The sequence below is a fragment of the Lissotriton helveticus genome, chromosome 9 (assembly GCF_964261635.1).
Source record: "Lissotriton helveticus chromosome 9, aLisHel1.1, whole genome shotgun sequence".
Taxonomy (NCBI): Eukaryota; Metazoa; Chordata; class Amphibia; order Caudata; family Salamandridae; genus Lissotriton; species Lissotriton helveticus.
Window position 1 is genome coordinate 1,289,231,018 of NC_136070.1, and position 19,643 is coordinate 1,289,250,660.

The window sequence follows — 19,643 nt, forward strand, 5'->3', positions numbered from 1 at the left end:
TATCTCTCTCATGTGCTTTTACCCCCTCGCGCTCTCTGCCCATGTGCTTCTCTTCCCTCACCCGCACTTGTGTTGTTCTCTCATGCCCGTGTGCTTCTGCCCCCACTGTATACCATGTGCCCTCTTACGCCAAATGCTTCTGCCCCCACACTCCAAGTTGCTCTACTCAACCCATGTTCTCTCCCTCTAGCTGCTTCTGGCTACCTCTGTTCCTTCACCTCTGCCTGCTCCTGCAACCCTCTTTATCCATCGTTTGATTTTTTTTTTAAACAATGCATTCACACTACATTTTTTTTATGACTTACCGACCCATCTCACCTTGGTAAATATAAAAAACAGTTGTGCCCTTTGTAGGCGCATGCGTGTTGAATGCATGTATGTGCCTGCAAATGTTGCAAGCGTCACATCATCAGTTTTTTTTGCACCATGGTTCACAGCAGCTCCAGTGCTGTACAGCTTGGTTAGAAACATTAGCAAAATCAAAATGTATTATAGGAGAGATCAATTGCCTTTGTATAAGCTGGTTTCATTTTGTTTTAATCATTAGAATTGAAGATGGTAAGTACGAAATGCGAATTCAAGAAAGAGAACAGAGTGGATTTAACTGTAATGTCCTGATGAAGCGTTATGTGAAAGACGTGTTGGCATTCATAATAACGCATCCCATGTATCGCTGAATTATAGAGCACTTGGAATGTAGCATTGGAAGAAAATGTTTGAATAATAAAAGTGCTTAGAGACAAACACAATATGTGAATGATTGTCTCTCTTAACGAAGAAGCAACACAAGTGACAATTAACCTATTGAAATAAAGGAGGTGCTCAAAAGTGTATCAAATAAAGAACGCATTAGGAATCTACTTGTTACTACAGCTATTGAATGCGCAATGAACCTATATTTCAGGAACCTACTTGTTATGGCATCTCTTCAAAAACCACTGAGACCTCACGTACACATTAGGAACCTTCTTGTCGATATGTATTTCTTGAACGCGCACTGACCTCCCTACACTTTAGGAACCTATATCTTTTGTTCCTTCATAATAAATGATCTCTGAAGAGAACCCCGGGCTTGCTTGGTTTCCAGAGCTCGGCTGCTCCAAGCTAGGGTTGTGCTGTATACTTAGCAGCACACAAACTAACACAACATATGAGGTACATACACAGGACAAGCTGTTAGAGCTGGCACCATCCACACAGTGTTCATATTCAAACATGCATGTACGTTTTCAGCACAGCAAAGATAAACACCGGCCCTCCTTGACACCACCAAGAGCAAGGCGCAATAAAATGCCAAACACCCCAAATACCGATGCATGGTAGCTATGGCTGTGAGCATCAAGAGAGGCTGAGATGTATGCAATGCATGTAGCGTACAGCTTATGCGTCACTAAACAGTGGCAACTAAGGTTACCACAAACTGTGCTTTTTGTCACAACAATCTACCTTTCTATTACATTTATTAGCAGTTGAATTCCATTGTGTTTCCAGAGATCCATGGCTTACCTGCACAGACAGCTTCTCACTGTTTGGAACCAGCTGTAAAAGTTTCAGTGTGTCATCACCCTCTGCCACATCTCGAGATGGAGTCTGTCTGGATGCCCTGGACTCCGCTCTTGCGTCTTGGTTTGTATGTGCCTTTGGCCGGTTTGGCTTCAGCTGCGGGCCACTGGCCTTCTTCCTCGGTTCCAGGTCATCGGAGACACTCGAGTGTCTTTGTCTCTTCTCCTGTATCAAATGATCACTGTTGGAGCCCCTTCGGTCACCGTGTCTCTGGCTCTCGACCTGTATCAAATGATCACTCTTGGAGCCCCTGCGGTCACTGTGTCTCTGGCTCTCGCCCTGTATCAGATGATCATTGTTAAAGCCCCTGCGATCACTGTGTCTCTGGCTCTCGTCCTGTATCAGATGATCACTCTTCGAGCCCCTCCTGCCATCGGAGGACATATCAATATCCACTTTGCTCAATGTTGCTATAGAGACGTCAGTGCTGTTGTTGCAGTTTCTGTTGGAGCTCAACATGGATTCAGGAGAGGACTTCTGCTGCGCACCGATGCCCACTGGCTTGATTTTCACTGGACTTTTTTTTTTAGCTTCCTATAAAAAGGAAAATAAATATTTGAAACAATTACCAAACGCAAACATTTGTGACTGCTATGTATCTATTTTTCTGTTTTTTAAAAGAACGCTCTTTTTCATTTTTATAGCCGTGAGCCACACAAAGATTGGAGAGAGCTGGTCCAGAGAAATGATTCTACTCTAAGATAGGTCCTCCTGCAAGACCCTATTTCAGACTGACCTAGCAACAGAACTAATGTCAATGCATGGACCTTAAAACCAATCTGCACTTTAAAATAAAGTCAAACTGCCTTAGCCTCGCTATCTTATTCCTCCTTTTATCTTACACCCTCCTGTCAGGAATGGCTTTTGTCTGAGGAAGAGAAACCCATTATCAGATTTTCAAAACCACTATTAACACTTTGCATTTATCAAGAAAATGAAGCAATTCTCTAAAAAAACAAAAAAACTAGAAGGAATGTTCTGAAGCCAGACACAAGGGTGGCTTAGAGAGGTAAACACTCAGTGCTCATTAATGTGCTGCTGTTTGGCCCAGACCCTCATCTGTGCTGTAAAAGCACCTGGCTAAGCAGAGGTGTTCCATCCCACCCCCGAGGGAGGTAGCTAGGAACCTGGGTGTCCTGTTTGATTCTCAGCAGTATTTTAAAGCTCAGATAGCAGAAAGTGGGGAAATCCTGTCTTTGGATCTAAAGAATTCTGAAGAAATGTCTGCACTTCCTGCCATGGGAAGCAAGGATAACAGTGGTGAGAGCACTGATGTTGTCCGGATTGGACATGTCAACGTACTCTACCTGGGTATCCCCAACTATCTGTTGGACCGCCTGCAGATGGTGCAGAACACAGCAACCCGCCTGCCGTCCAAACTGTGTAAAGGATCCACCGTGTCCCACTTTCTGGAGCAACTGCACTGGATGCCAATCCAGAAGAGACGTTCAATGCTCTAATGATCATGCATCGTGCTTTCTACAATACAGGTCCCAGATATCTCAATGAAAGGATCATTGAATACTGCCCAACCAGGGCCCTGCATCCCAGGAATATGCAGATGATTACTGTACCTCATTTAAGAAGGCAACGAGGATGTGCCTCCTTTGTGCTTTTGGTTGCCAAAATGTGGTGCCAGCTACCACTTCAACTAAGAGCCCTCAAGGATGAAGTGATCTTCCAGAAAGCCTTGAAAATCCACTTGTTTAAGCTTTAAGTTTGGCTCCCATTCCCTTTCTGTTTGCCGCAGCACCGGGACCCTCATTGACTAGCTGTGCGCTAAATAAATCCAATCATTCATTCATTCAACTCGTGGTCACAAGTTTACATGCCACAAATGCTAACTCCGTATCTCTCAAGGTGGGTAAATGGAGGATCATTAAATTGGGCATTAGCAACACCTTTTATTTAGTGTACTTGGAAGCTGTAGATGTACCGTAGAACGCGCTAAGCAAAACTCAAGTTGGTGTAATTAATAACTATTAGTACATAATAATTACCATGAGGCAGGCTGCAAGGAATGTAAATGAATGCAGCAGAGCAGGACCACCTCACATTGCTTCAGTTCTTAAACTCCAACCTCAACCCCGCTTCTTGTACAGAATGGTACGCAACGCAGCTGCCTAGGACACCCCCATTCCTTCCGTTCTTACAGCCCCCGCTTTAACCTCACCAAGGACAACGCCTACAGTGGGGAGCCTCGACAATGTCCTCCAAAACCAGCGGTCCGGACCGAAGGCAACTGTAAACTACACTTCCTACAACTTACTAGTGGCAAGACCAAACACTTTCGTAGTTCAGCAATCCAATAAAGCCGGAGAACCTAAACTGCCTGACGGTATAATTACTTACAAATTTTGTAATAAAAAAAAAAAACTGTTAAAAATAACCATGGCACATTCCAAGCATTCATCAGTGGAAAACCAAACAACTTTTTCAGCATTAGCCATCTGCACGAGGATCCCCAGTTTATCGACGCCTCGTTAGGGGTAGTAAGCGCTATATAAATGCAATTACAATACAATTCAATACATAAAACACATTCCCAGTATGCATTGGTTAGGTAGATATTCTGACTACGTACAGTACATCTCCTGCTCCGGACCAGTAGTCACAGTAACATACTTATTTAGACATTTATATAGCATGGTCTGGCCCACAAAATGGTAGGAAGGCACTTCATGTGGCAGAAAAAAAAAAAAAAAAGGAGGGCAACACCAAAATAGGGGCATGGAAAACCGGTACACAGGATAGAGCAATAAAAAGAGAAAGTGAATGATAGCTTCATGTATAAACAAAAAACTAGTAGCAGAGAGGCGCTTATAGTGGCGAAAAGGGTTCTCGTGGAAGACATTCTTAGACAACAGTTCGGAATTGTTAAAAAAGATGAGTTTTGAGTTATCGCCTAAAGGCAAGGAAACACGTAATATTTCTTATATTAAATGGGAGGGAATTTCCATGTCATAGCGGCTACTTGTGTGAAGAACGCGGTTTCTCAAATGTGAATTTACCTTGACATGATATAAAATACAGGAGGCGTTTGGCAAAACAAGAACAGTTGGTTTAATTAAACGCAGAGGCTGGGAGAGCATGGCATCAGAGTCCGGGCCTGAAGACTGTCTCAAAGCACATTGGTTTCGGCCATCATTTTATACATTGAAGCTTCAAAGTTATTTGTACATTCCTTTGGAGACAGAAATCTGGGCCGAGTCACAGGGTCATAAATCTGGTCACTCAATAAGAAGCACAGGTGTGTCTCGACCTTGCGTGGACACAATGTAGAGCCAGAGGGTTCGTGTCCAAATGTCCGCATGGAGAGCGCGGGATCACTGCAAGTGGTTTGCATGCGGTGTTCTGATTGGCTGAGCGTTCCTGTCTTAGAGTGGCATCTGACTTTACTGTGTTTTGGGAACGCGCACCCCTCCTGACAAACATGTTTTATTGGGGCCAATCTCCTAAGACCATTGTGGTTTCGCTTCCTATCTGTGGGACCATCTGGTTTTTCCTGTCCGTGCGTTTGTGTTAGGGTTATGTGTCACCTCACCGGTCATTTGTCCATCAGTTGCTTCAGTTGCTTCAGCCAGGTCGCAGGGCCTACCTGACTACATACTTCCATCTCGGGGTTGAGGGAGAGATCATATCGAGTGAATTCAACAACGGTGATGCAGGTTCGTTATTATACGTACATATATCATGACATGCATTGATATCATATTTTCCAATATTAACAACACTTCCTGGGTACAGTGGTCTTGAAATTGGAGCATTCGAGCAGCAGAATTCCTGCTTCTCGTGCCTCTGGATGCACCTGAAATGGTCAGGAGTTCAGCTACATAAGATCGGCTGTTGTCAAGTAGTGCCTTATGAGTGAGGACACAGAGCCTGAAGGAAATCAGACCTGGAAGAGGGAACTAGTGAAGGTCATAAAGGATAGTAGTGAGTAAAGGGAACTTTCTTGCTTTGTACAACAACCTAGCAGCGGAGTGTAATACAGCTTTGATTGGGGTCCAGTGTGAATGTGGGATGCCTGCTAGTAGAGCGTTCCCAAAGTCTAATCTTCAGTTGATCTAGGGGGATAAGGTGGCTTGTTTTCTTTACCATACGAAGCTGGAGATCTTCGGTCTGGGAAGCTTTTCAATGTGTGGGATGAAAGAAAGGGCAGGCCAATCCTGAATACCAGCACAGGGCTCGACAAATCATAAAAAATGCTCTAGACCTGCAGGTCTAGTAAACTACAAAATTTCCTCGACCTAACTTAAATGAACTTGACCTCAAACTCTGAAAACTGAGCAAATGTGACAAATGAACAAGATTTAAAAGCATTTTTATTGTTCATTTACTTTGTGAGCAATAAAGATGACTTTAAATCTTCCTATCTTGTCTCATTTCCTCTGCTTTCAGAGGCAGAGGTCAAGTGTCAAGTTTGTATCCCTACTCGCCAGAAAGGGTGAGTAGGACCTAAAAATAGCTCGTCCTTAATCAATCTCACTCGCAAATGCGAGCGGTCGAGTGAATTTGTCGAGCCCTGCAGCAACATGACTGACTGCTCAGGTGAAGGATCGAAGCTGTTCAGATTTAAACGGGACAGAAGGGATGGATCTAGCTTCTAAACTCTGTTTTGTCTGGGTTACAGAGAAGGAAGCTGTCCTGCATCCTGGACCGAAGCCTGCAAAGACAGCTACCGATTGTGTTTCCGTCCTAGATCATAGTTGCTTTTAGGTACAACTCGGTGTCATCAGTGTATTAATGTAAGTCTCATTATTAGGCTGAGTGGCTCCCTATAGATGTTAAGGAAAATCAGCACAAGAATAGAGGCCTGGGAGACCCTACAGGCCGGGCTGCCAAGGTAGAGGTGTTGTCTATCTTTTTCCTAGAAGATAAAGTCCTGAAAGGAAGGCGGACAACCACTTAAGATATTACCTTTGATACCAATTGGATTTCCTGCTGTAGCACTCAAACGACTTTAGTCGATCATATAGAAAGTAGCAGACAAAATCGGTTTAGACCATCAGACACGCATCCACATTGCCCAGAATGTGATGAACATTACAGAGTATTTATGGGGAGTCTGTTCCAATATTGTAGCCAGTTCTAAAGCTAGATGGATCTTTAGATAGGAGTGGGTTGTTGCCTTGTAAGAGAGGACTTGTTACGCTACATTACCTTTTCGATGGCTTTGCCTGGTAATGGCAGATCTGAAATTGGCCAGACGTTAGATGGATTGGTCGGATCTCAACCGGGTTATTTGATTACAGGAGATATCCGATTGGGCTTTAATGGAGATGGGAAAGTCCTCAGGTTTGCGAGGCATTGATCAAGTGGTGCAAGAAGATTCACAATCAATGGAAGCTTTCTTTGATGATTCCACAAGGAAGGACTCCCTGGAAGTAGTGAGTGGTTGGCGTTTGCTGATAATGGATTGGAGATCCTGTGAGGGGAAGTCAAGTGAAACTGTTCGAAGTTAAATCAGTATTCCAAGGTAAGGATGACCAGAGGAGAATGTTGGTCGAAGACGCTTCTTATTTGTGGAATCAGCAAAGGGATTCTTAAAGCAGTCATAACAATCTTTGGCGGGAGTCCGCTGAAGATCAGTTTTAGGACCGGACAATAAAATAATTGTAGAGAGAAATAATGGAAGAGAGATCTTGCTGCACTGGGTGAAGAGAATGTTTGCTTTTCAGACTATTGGGCTTTTGCTCGCTGAATTTAGGAATTTTACTCTTTTTCGGAATTTTCCTTTGTCCATACTTCACGTGAGATTACTGGACTACATTTTAATTTAAACAACAATTTGAACAACAGCAAACTATTCCAACAACTAAACAATTCTTTCTTGTAGAGTCTCCCATTTACATTTGTGAACCAAACCAATAAAAACAACTACACTAGTTTATTTTACATGTTAACGCAGATTGGCAGCCACCTGCATTGCTTAATTATACCGGGGATAAAGCTTAAGGAAGTTTTTTAAGTGCAAATAAGGCCCACATGGTGTTCTTGTCACCAATAACCATATACAAACTGCACCAAACAAGTCATCTGACAGCAGTATGCTTACACTAAAGAATAGGCTTCAAACTGACAGGTTTCAAGCAATTTACAAAAGCTGTCAATGTCTCCTATGACTCTTATACGCGGCTGTTGCACCTCGATCATCACGATAGGCTGACACTCTGACCGCAAGGGTCTGAGAGGCCTGGGCAGGTTGGGATGTTGCTATACACAAAACCGACAGACGATGCATACAGTTTACAAGACCATTTTTTTTCTTTTAAGAAGCCAGTGGACAAGGGCCTGAGCCAAGGATACAGGATCCCATAGCTGCAGGTGCACCAGCAGGCATGCGGCTGCAGTCTCTGCATCCTACCCACAAGATACTCTGTCAATCTCAGAGAGGCATTATGGCATCGTCCATAAACTTAGGCCTTTGGGCCCAGTTAGAAGGATGTAAATAAAAATCAGTTGCCGTTTTCCATATAATTATGCACTTTTACCACAGAAGATATGATCAATTTAATGAAAGCCACGGTATAAAAGAGGCAGAGCAGACTTTGAGGCGCTCCACATTCCAAGCCCCTCATCGAGGAGAGAAGTGTCACAATAGATGTTTCTTCTTGGATTTTAACTAATCTAGGGTTACACTCTGATCCGACAGTCGGGGATCTCAGTGATCAGGGAGGAGTGCTTCACTTTATCAAATAATGCTGCTGATGTCTGCAAAATCAGGACAGCAACGGCATCCAGGTCCATCTGCAGGATCGCCCACAATTGAAATAATCCCAGTTCTGTTCTGCAATGTGACCTTTGGCCACATTATCATTTCCAGCATTTCTTGCTCACAAACAAATGTGACCAACTGACTCATTACTGCCATTCCTATAGACTCTGCTGGATAAGGCAGGTCTCAAACACCCCGGCTGTTTGCTAAATCTGTTGCATCTGTGTGAGGCTTCCATCTCATCGGAGCCTTCTTCCCTCAGGGAGTCAGTGGCAATGTCGCTTGAGTGGGATCCAGCTCTTGGTATCTGTATCAATGCCTTGTGTAAAAGAGGAGGACGCACGTCATTCCAGATCTACGGCCTTTCTTGAAGCCATCAGCCCCTTGTACCAAGGGCATGAAGTAGCAACAAACGCACTGACATTTTAGTCCTTGTCCTTGTTTTGCTGTTCCAGCGGATTATGCAAGGCCTAGCAGACGTTTTCAATCTTAACTGCAAACTGTTGAGGAATCACCTGCTAATCGTCTCATCTTCCACAGCCTGCTCCCTTCTCTTATCCCTCTGACACTCATCGCTATCCTTCAGATATCTTTCGAGGGGGAGAGGCCTCCCAGTAGGAAAGTTTCATCACTCTATATTGACTTGTGTGATTTGAGTGTCTTGTCGTAAATAACCTGCCATCATCTTTAAAGCAGATGTTTCCTATCCATCTTCAGTCATTTATCGGACCGCATTCCTCTACAACCAAAGGTAAATCGGAGTTCACTGTATCACTTTTTGTCACAGCCTCCCTAGCGAACTTGTCAACACATGGCTCTCTAGATCCGTGCCTCGTCGACAGCTCCAGTCAGGAGCCAGAGGAAACGTGCCAATGCGCACCGAAGTGGCTAGGCAAGTGTCAAGGGGAGCCCTAATGTTGTGGGGATCTCTGGTTAAGTAATCCTACAACTAATGTAGCGGTCACCTTCAGCCAATATTTTACTGCTTTTTTGACATGATTCACCAAGGCGTCAGAGCAGGCTGGAGAGAGGATTCCGCCAATGGGTGGGTACATTTGGTCAGCCAGAAAGATGGCGGTCTGGCCCACTTTAATCCAAATTGTGTATTCCGGGTAAGCTAACCACAAACGCAACAGGTTTCAATCAAAACCTCCACGATCCAATTAGTGTTCAATCAATCAGTATATATGTATTTTTTTTTTTTTATGTAATGAGTCATACGATATTCCATCCCAGTAAGTCAACAGGCGTGGACAATGGCAATGGGTTTGGCTTATACGTGAAAGTGTCTCTCAGTCACTTGTGAGTTTCGGTGCACTATAACTCACCATACATGCACTTTGCATTCTTCCTTGCGCTCATTACATCCACTCACCGACTCATTCTTGCATTCTTCCGCAATACAACACAACAGCTACTCAATAGACATATGCAAGAAAATGAAACGAATAAAAGCATAAAACAGAAACATGACGGAGGCATCAATTGCGCTGATACCCAAACCAGGCAAGGACCCGACCCACTGTCAATTTCCTTATTAAATCTTGACTTAAAGCTCTTTTCAAAGGCCCCAGCCAATTGCCTTGACAGACTGATGCCATAGCTGATACACGTTGACCAAGGGGGCTTCATACTTTACCAGGCCAGAAACTCACCCTCCACCTTATCCATACAGCCAGGAGGAAAGGGAGGGCAGCCGTCCTCCTGTCACTAGGCACTGTGAAGGATTTCCACACTGTTGATTCAAGAGTGATGTTCAAAGTCCAAGAGATTTGGCCTGGGTGACAGGATACGGGTTGGATATCGGCACTTTACTGCAACCCTACAGGGAAGGTTAAGGTCAATGGCTAATCATCAGCCCCTGACCTTGTTCGTAGAGGCACACAAGAAGGTTCCCTTCATACAACTGTGTGACTACTCCTTGTAGCCTCTTCTCCAGAAACTTGGAATTGATCTACAGACTCATGACATCTTGTTCTGCTGGGACCCCTTTAAAAGAACCGCCTTTGCTGACATCTTACTTACTCTCTACACGTCAGGCCTTGATCCCCCTTCTTATGGAGTTCCAAGCAGCCGCAGCAGGCCTACAGATAAATATGACAAAATCAGAAGGCCTGGCTAGGACAAGGCCATTTCAATGGGCGGCAACTCTACCAAATACTTGGGCATCTATTTAACGCCCACTCTCTCCATCTGCTCTAAACTCAACTTTGAATTCCTCCTATGTGGGGCTAAGTGCTCGTTGTCAGCCTGGAGAAATGATGCTCTCTCTCAAAGGTAGGGGACATCGCAGCTCTTAAAATGACTTTACTACAGTGCATCATGTACTTATTCCAGGTGATGCCGCTCCCCATTCCCAGGGAGGACTTTGTTTGTCTCCAAGTTGCCTGTATGTCTTATATCTGGGAAGAAAAACAGTTGAGGCTGGCCTCCCAGAGCTGAACAAAACACTCCATTGGGGGTTGGAGGTGTTGGGGATGCATTAGTATCCGGTATCTCAATTGCGGTACTTGGCCAAATGGCTTGGGGGAAACGATAAACAATGATGCTTCATAGACCAGAACCTCGCATCCAGACCACTAGGTTGGGTCCCGTGGGCCCCAAGACTATGAGAGGCAGACTCGTGTATGTCTCCCCAGGTACCAGAGCCATTGTAGCAGTTTAGGACTCCGTTACCACCAAACAGGGTCTCACCTTCTTTCCCTCCCCACTCACGTTCATCATAGATAACCAAGGGTTCACTCTGAGCTTGGAGACACAGGTCTTCTAGATTTGGAGGGAGGGGCATTGCTTCCGCCTTTGGGACTTCTACATGGATGGCCGGGTGAAAACCTTTGAGGAAATCAAACACAAATATGGGATTTCAGAGGCCGAGTGCTTTTACTATCTCTAGATCTACCTCTGGGCCTCGCATAACATAATCGAAGCACATCCAGAGAAAGCCCCTACACCCTTTTAGAAATCCCTTTCGCGATTCTCCTTCAAGCACTTGCTCTCTAGCATTCACAGTCTCCTCAGTACACAGACATCAGCAGGCAAACCATCTGTCCAATGGCACTGGGAGAAGGAGCCTTCCTTGGTGCCGCAAACCATCTGTCCAATGGCACTGGGAGAAAGATCTTAAGGTTGCTTTGGACACCAAGCAGTGGCAAGAGAAGTTCCTCCACATAAGTAACTTTAACCTTCAGGCTCAGGGCACATAGGTCCTCTATGAAAAATTGTATCACCCGCACCTTACCCCAGATGTTATCAATCCCACCTCCTGCAAAGCTAGCTAGCGATGACGTGGTGAAGCTTGCACCCTCATACACATTCTATTCCCATGCCCCCATCTGGGGGCCTTCTGGAATGCTGTTTCTAAAGTGATCTCCCAGATCCTGGGCCAAGACTTCGACAAGCTCCCTGACTTTGCTCTCTCTAGGCAGACCCCATGGGAATTCTGTTCCCATCACTCCATGGCAGGAAAAAGAATATCCCATCTCCTCCTTGCTGCAAAATAAACTAGTCTCTCCCTTGCGGGGAAACCCAATACCCCTAGATATGATCTCTGGCTCCACAAGCTTTGGCGCCTGCTGCAACACGAAAACATTGCATGGGACTTGGTGGACACATCCCAGCTCTTCCACAAACTATGGGGCCCGGCTCTCCCACAAACTATGGGGCCCGGCTCTCCCACAAACTATGGGGCCCGGCTCTCCCACAAACTATGGGGCCCGGCTCTCCCACAAACTATGGGGCCCGGCTCTCCCACAAACTATGGGGCCCGGCTCTCCCACAAACTATGGGGCCCGGCTCCCTCACACACACACAAACAGACGCTCCGTATGTTGGGCTTGTTCAACACTGCATTGTTGCCTTTGTTTGGTTCTGCTCAGGCTCTAGACGCCGACGTGTAAAGAGTCATGTTTTAATACGCAACTGATCTGGTGTTGGGTGGGATTTGAGTGGAGGGAACTGGGGTGTTACTGTAATGGGGTGTTCTGCTGTTGGCAGTACTGTCTTATTATTTATGATGTGTACAACTTCAATAAAACCATTGAAAAGTAAAAGAAAACAGGAAAAAATACCTCCTAAACCTAGCAGACATATGCATTTAATAAAAAAGTAAAGAAATTCAACATAGCAGCGGGCTGCCATCTTAGAATAGTGTTGTGATATTTTTTCATTGTCATACAGATTCAAGATGGCTGACAAGTTGCTTTTAAATGCGGTGCCCATCTTAGAACATGAAAACAATGATACACAATTGACAATAAAATCCCAAGTTAGCTGTCCAGTTTGTAAACAGTGGCCCTGTGTATGTGGCGCACTGCAGATGAAATGAACAGCAAGTGAGAGGTTTAGTAGCATTGTCTGAAGAGATGCCTCTAGTAAGCGAGATATTAAAATAAAAACGGGAAAGCAATAAGAAACACATGGGAAACTAGAGTAATGCAATAAACAACATAAGGAGTATTTCCAGAGGACCAGATCAATGGTCCTAAATGGGATGAGAGGAGAAAGTGAAGTCACAAAAGAAAAATATTCTTTTGTTAGAAGACCCCTCACTCACCAACCTGGTTGGTGACATGCTTCATCATCGGGGTACCAACCAGACAGCCGAGTGCCGTCCGGGTGCGCTGCGACACCTGACTACAGTGGAGCGGGTTTTTTTGTGAGTGAAGTGCAATAAAAATTTGTGATGTTAAAAATTGTCCAAGTATAACTTCTTTGAAAAGATTTTCATTCTGAAGCTACTGAACAATATTAAAATAAGTTGAAAGATACTTCAGTTGGCTTCAATGACCGGCTGTATCTATGTGAAAATGTGAAATAGTGGTCTACATGTTTCAACTTGAGATGGGGTCTACCAGGTTTTCGTCAGGACAAACTAGAGTAATGGCCAACTAGTTCTGGCACTGAATAGCGCTCTGTTTCAGGCAGCTGTCCACATGTGATCAGACAAAATGCTATCACTCACAGCGCATTAGGGCCGATGGCTGAAAAGGTTTGATCTAAAGGCCTTGTGTATTTATGTATGTACCTTTTTTTCCTTTGGCTAATTAGAAGAACCTAAAAGATCATTAAAGTTGCCAGGCCAGGCCTAAAAAGTACTTTAATAGTCACAGCTAAATACTATACATAGAATTTTAACTTTATACAAACTCACAGTTAACAGAGCAGTAATGGTGGGAGCAACGGTAAACCCGGCTTGGGCTACTGTTATGCTTATGTACAAGGCTTCTGGCACCTGGGATTAGCAGTTACCGCTAGCTCCCAATTGTGCAGTCAAGACAGTCTGGGGCCTGAGAAAAAGATCCTGAGTCTGTTTGCTGATAAGATGTTGGACTTCACTTACTTTAATCCAATCCACTCCGCTTTAATCCACTCCACTTTTATCCAATCCACTCCACTTTAATCCAATCCACTCTAATCCAATCCACTTTAATCCAATCCATTCAACTTTAATCCAATCCACTCCACTTTAATCCAATCCACTTTAATCCAATCCACTCCACTTTAATCCAATCCACTCCACTTTAATCCAATCCAATCCACTTTAATCCACTCCCCTTTAATCCAATCCACTCCACTGTAATCCAATCCACTCCACTGTAATCCAATCCACTCTGCTCCGATGGCAGCATGGATTAATTGTAAAATAGGCTGCCTGGACTAGAAATGTCTCCATTAGCTCCAGTTCATAACTCAAGTCATACGTGCCAGTCACTGACTATCGCAGCAAAAATCTACGCTTACTATACACTAGCAGCCCGTCCCGACGTTGTCCGGGTATGAAGAGTTGAGTGGGTGACAGGTCGCGCTAGAGACACTGCGCGTGTGGGAAAGGGCAGTCAGTTTCAAGGTTAGTGTGCCAGCAGTGCCGCATAGACGCGTCAGCCGCCGCTTGAGGCCGGCTTCAGCCCTGGTTGTCGTTGGGCGCCGTGTGTAAATTCGTTTATGCAGAGAGTTGAGTGACAGCGCGCACAAGACGCTGCAGTTATTGTCCCCGCAGGCACGCTCAGTGGCGTGTGCCCCCGCTTGAGGCCCAGCTCCAGCGGCGACCGTATTACAATGCGAATTATGTGACCCTTGAAAGTTATTTCCCGGTATTATTATTTTTTTAGGACCCACATGGCGTGAAGGCAGGAACGTAACGGCAATTTAGTAAAGCACCAACGGCATTGGGCCCCAGTCTGTTTGACACGCACCCAGCACAAGGCACACACTGCATTCGGCCCCAGTATGTGTGACATGCTCCCAGTACAACGTGCAGGCCCACAAGTGAGTAGAGCAAACAGTTACTTACCACGCCTCCAGCTGAACGCAGACGCCCATTGAACGCATACGCCCAGGTGCGCGATTGGCATCATAATTTAGGAAAGTGGCGTGATTGTTGGCGGCCGATTGCCGCACCCATTGGCCACGGCCCTTGCTCCCGTGCAATTCCGCAATTGCCGCACCCATTGTCGTTTGTCACAGCCCTTGCTCCCGCACAATTGGCGCGCCCTCCAGCTGAACTCAGACGCCCATTGAATGCTCTTGCTCCCGTGCATTTCCGCGCCCATTGGCCACGCCCCTTGCTCCCGTTCAATCCCGCAATTACCGCACCCATTGTCGTTTGTCTTGCCCCTTGCTCCCGCGCAATTGCGCAATTGCTGCGCCCATTGTCGTTTGTCACGCCCCCAGCCTTTGTCACGCCCCCAGCACAACACACACGTTTAAGGAACGCTTTTTTTTGTCGTCATGCCGCGCCCCGCCCACGCACACAAGGGACTACTTTGCTGGCAAGGTTCTTTTACCTTTCAAATGTATATGGTGGCCATCTGTATAGCCCATGTCCTTCTGCTGCAACTGCCCTTTCCAATGCTGCATTGGGTGTTGTGATTGGTGCCGTGGTTACTGAGATTACCCGCCTCAAAGGTTAGGGCTCTCTCTTTATAATATTAGTAAAGATAAAGATATAGATATAGATAGATATAGATATAGATTCCATGGTTTTGGCGCACAAAGCTGAGCGGGTGCGCCAAGTGCGTCCAAGCCCTGGTTTTATGGAATAGACGGACTCACTGAAGACAGACCAGACCACCAACTGCCTTCAGGCAAAGGCCGAGTGTGTTAGGCATTTAGGCTACTTCAAGGACAGCCCGAAGAGACTCGGTGAGGGAGTGAGTGCCACAGAAGTACAGGCGATCCGTCAAGGAAGCTTTTACACTTTATGAAGGTCTTTGGGGTTGTTGATGCTGATTTTTGTGACTCTTTATGGATGAATAACTTCTCACCACGTCAGTACATTTAGGATCATTTGTACTCTTACCACCTGGGTAAGCTTCTTTTGTTGACACATGTATGTACTGATGGTATAACCAATGTTTAGGTTGTGTCCTGTGTATGTTCGATCAAGCCCTTTTCTGATCCAGATCTGCACGATGTGCCCTGTGGGTTATCCTAAAGACACCAATGTGCCCCACAGACAGAGGGCACAACTTTTGAGAGCCTGAGCTCTGTGCACTTTTGTTAACACTCCTTCAGCTTACTAATGTGTTTGGAGAGGTTTGAGATAGACCATTTTCAGGAAATATATGTCTCCTTATACAGGCGGGCCCAGCTCACAGTTTTCCAACTTCAGAGAGTGCTTCTGGGTGGCACCTCCTTGGCAGACTGAGTCCTCTATGTCTGCAAAGCGTGAGCTCAGTTCTCATAAGTTGGATCTGTATGTGCTGTGGGCGTCCCACCTCTGCCATCTCTCAGAAGAATATTGAGTTAACAGCTACAAGGTACAGATAGATAGTGATAGAACATGAAAGTGTTAAATTATGTAATCCCCCTCTTAGGTCTTGCATTCTGATTAAAACGTGTCATATTGAACATTACTGGCACATAGTTCTGAGTTCATATAAACGTGTCTTATTAACATGTTCTAAAATGGGCTGGGTAGTTGACCTCTCCTCAGACATGCAATCTTGTTGATCACGCTCCCCTCTGCCCTTGTGATCTGTCTCAAAACAATCATGTATGCAGTTCATTTGTTTGGCATTTTTATGCTATTTCCAGAGGTACATTTTTGGGCCCAGCTCTGATGAAGGGAGGTGAACACGAACTCAGACTAGCATTTATCAATCTATTACCATTAGCCAATTCTTTCATCTGCTTCGCGGTCTCAAAATGTCTTGTTTCTGCAGTTCAACTGGAGGAATTTGATTTGTGGGGTTGGAGTGTGTGGATTTTTTAAATTAAGATAATTAGCTATGTTCTGGATTCAATTTTGCTTTTTCAAAGAATGCGTAATGAATTGTTTCACTTATGGGTACATTTATTGTTTTTTGTTTAACATTAGAATTATGTATTGTTTTTATGATTTAATGAATCAAAATAAACAACTGATTGATTGAAGAAGATATAGTCTCAAAAATGTCAAAATGGTTGCACCCAATAACCCCAGACAGAACTTCCAATCATAAAAGAATAGAGCAGGATAACACGCCCGGCTGCAGCACGAACAATGGCAACATTTCCTTTTATTACACCGAACATATTCGACCCAAACTAGACTGAAAAACTCTGGGGTACACCACAGTGTTTAAGTCTAGTTTTTTTTTTTCCCCTGATCCAACCCAAAGGTATTGGAGTGCTTTACATTAGCACAAGTTACATTACCCAAGTTCGCATTCATTGTTTTTTAGAATGTGCTTTTGGGGACAGATGTCTGAGAGCTTTGCACTTGACAGCAACTGTGAAAGGACAACTCCTTGGGGATTTGTTCTGTGCTTCTATCCATGCCACTCCACTCCACTGCAAATCTAATCCAATCCACTCCACTCCACTTTTATTCCCAATCCAGTCCACTCCACTTTAATCCAGTTCACTCCACTCCACTTTAATCCAGTCCAATCCAGTCCACTTTATTTTAATCCAGTCCACTCCACTTTAATCTAACCCACTCCACTTTAATCCAATCCTCCCTAATCCACCCAAATCTACTCCACTTCGAACATATTCCAATTTACTCCAGTCTGCGATATGATACTCCACTAAATGTGGATTATTATTATTATTATTATTATTATTATTATTATTATATGACACTATGCCACCGCACTATCACACTCTATGCCACCCCACTCTACGACGCTCTATGCCACCCCACTCTACGACACTCTATGCCACCACACTCCACGACGCTCTATGCCACCACACTCCACGACGCTCTATGCCACCACACTCCACGACGCTCTATGCCACCACACTCCACGACGCTCTATGCCACCCCCTCTACGACGCTCTATGCCACCCCACTCTACGACACTATTTTCCACCCCACTCTACGACGCTCCATGCCACCCCACTCTACCACGCGCTATACCATTCAACTCTACGATACTCTATGCCACCTCACTTTATGCCACCCTACTCTTCGACCTTTTCCACCCCACTCTACGACGCTCTATGCCACCCCACTCTACGACGCTCTATGCCACCTCACTCTACGACGCTCTATGCCACCCCACTCCCTGACACTTTATGCCATTCAACTCTACAATACTCCACACCACTAACTTTTAGCCGTGCCAAACAGCAGCAATTGTGGAATAAAACATGGCTAAAACACATTGCCAAAGCCAATTGCTCTTGCCAGTCACTGTAAAGATTGGCTTTGCCAATATTTGTTTGCATATTTTTTATTTTTAACAGGGCCTGACAACCCTGACATTCTCCAGACAGAACAAAACAAATATAATATGACACGATGCACTTATGTAACATGTGCTACTGGCAGAATCTACCATTTCTTATAACTCTCTCTGACTAGGATACAATGATAAACAAAGAGATCTTGAGAAAGGCAACAAATACAATTAACGTTGATCTATAAGTATATATACATGAGCCTTCCATACACTAATGTTAAAAGCATCTGTAATATGTTATGCATCAGGGTCGATATTTAAAACAACTGTACGCTACAGTATTCAGTTTTCTCAAATTGTTTGAACAAAAGGAAGGTGATTGGATAGTCATACGCTTTTCTAAAATATTACCTACCTACGTTTAGCACATACCAATAGTTAAGGGATACATCAGCAGAGGATACTTTTAATCTGCTTTCTCATCTAGTAAATCTTCTAGGATCTCGTCCAGACTGGTTTGGGGGCCCATGAACCTAGGTCCCACTGAACACGCATGCGTGGAGAAGCGTGGCTCAGTGGTTAGAGGCGGCAGACCCGGAAGCTGAGATCGACCGTGGGTTCGATTCCCCGCCTCGGTGGGTCTCGGGCTCAAAAAAATTCCACGGACTCGACAATTCTCGCTCCGGTGCCTACTCTAATCACGGGGTCACACTCTGCAACTCTGGGCATTAGCTTGCTTAATCTCCACTACGGCCCCTCGCGGCGGGATGCCTGGCTTTCACCTTGTGGACACCCTGCCGGGGTTTCTCACAGGGGAATACCAGGACGGGTTCCCTAAGCAAGCGCCAGGATGCCCTTTGGGTGACAGGTTTGCGTTATATAAGTACACCTACATTTACACATTTACATTTACATGCCTAATCTCATTATTTATCTCCTCTGCCAACCGAACATAACTCCTAAAATGATCCTCTCAACCTTTCACCAATTTTTAAGGGAAACACACATATGGAGAAACTAGTTAATGACCACTCAATGTGAGGAGTCAAAATACCAGCAATCCAGTGAAAAGAAATAAGAGGTGGGCCAAGCGGTTTCTTACACTCATTGTTTGGAGAGAGATTTCAATGAGACTGTGTCTACCTCTTATGAGACTCCTCACAGGTGCACTTCATGGGCTGAGAGCACATGGAGCGTGGTCTGGGTCTGACTGCACGTCACGAAGTGCCATGTATTCCATCACATGAGATTACAGTCATAGATGGGCAAAGATTCACTAGGACAAACAATACCAACCTCCCTCTGGCTCTTGGGATGTGCCGGGCTTGCTCTCCGAGGTGCACTCCTTCCTTGTGGAACAGCATTAGGAGCAGCTGCTTCATCTTTATGATGGGGGGTCTTCTTAGGGGCTCTTGCAGGTCTCCTTAAAACAGGATTTGAATTACAACAATTAATTACAATATTAACAAATACAACAGCAATGATTGTGCATTAAACATGAGCTCTTTGGAGAGTAAATGACTAAAGAATAAAGCGTACCAAAGCATGGGGCCGCATTTGAAACGCTGAAGACCTATAACAAGAAACTGCCTTCAGAACTGCATAATAGATGTATTTGCATGTATTAATCCTTTGAAGACGTTTGTACGCAGGTGTTAGAAATGGGATTTTTGTCAGGCTAGCACAAGAGCCAATGCCAGGCAGAAACCACCACTCTAGTCGGGGCAAGGGAGTTACACTCCTAAAAGAACCCC

At 44.9% G+C, this 19,643-nt stretch overlaps 1 protein-coding gene across 2 annotated transcripts in view; it reads right to left on the minus strand.

Moving 5' to 3' along the window:
* Positions 1-19,643, minus strand: part of NEK4 (NIMA related kinase 4) — a 178,249-nt gene that overhangs the window by 98,249 nt on the left and 60,357 nt on the right. For both annotated transcript variants that reach the window (XM_078661914.1, XM_078661915.1), the window contains exons 6-7: positions 19,186-19,312; positions 1,507-2,097 (exon numbers count right to left, since the gene is read on the minus strand). In XM_078661914.1, the coding sequence (XP_078518040.1) occupies positions 1,507-2,097; positions 19,186-19,312 (718 nt within the window). The remainder of the gene's footprint in view (positions 1-1,506; positions 2,098-19,185; positions 19,313-19,643) is intronic.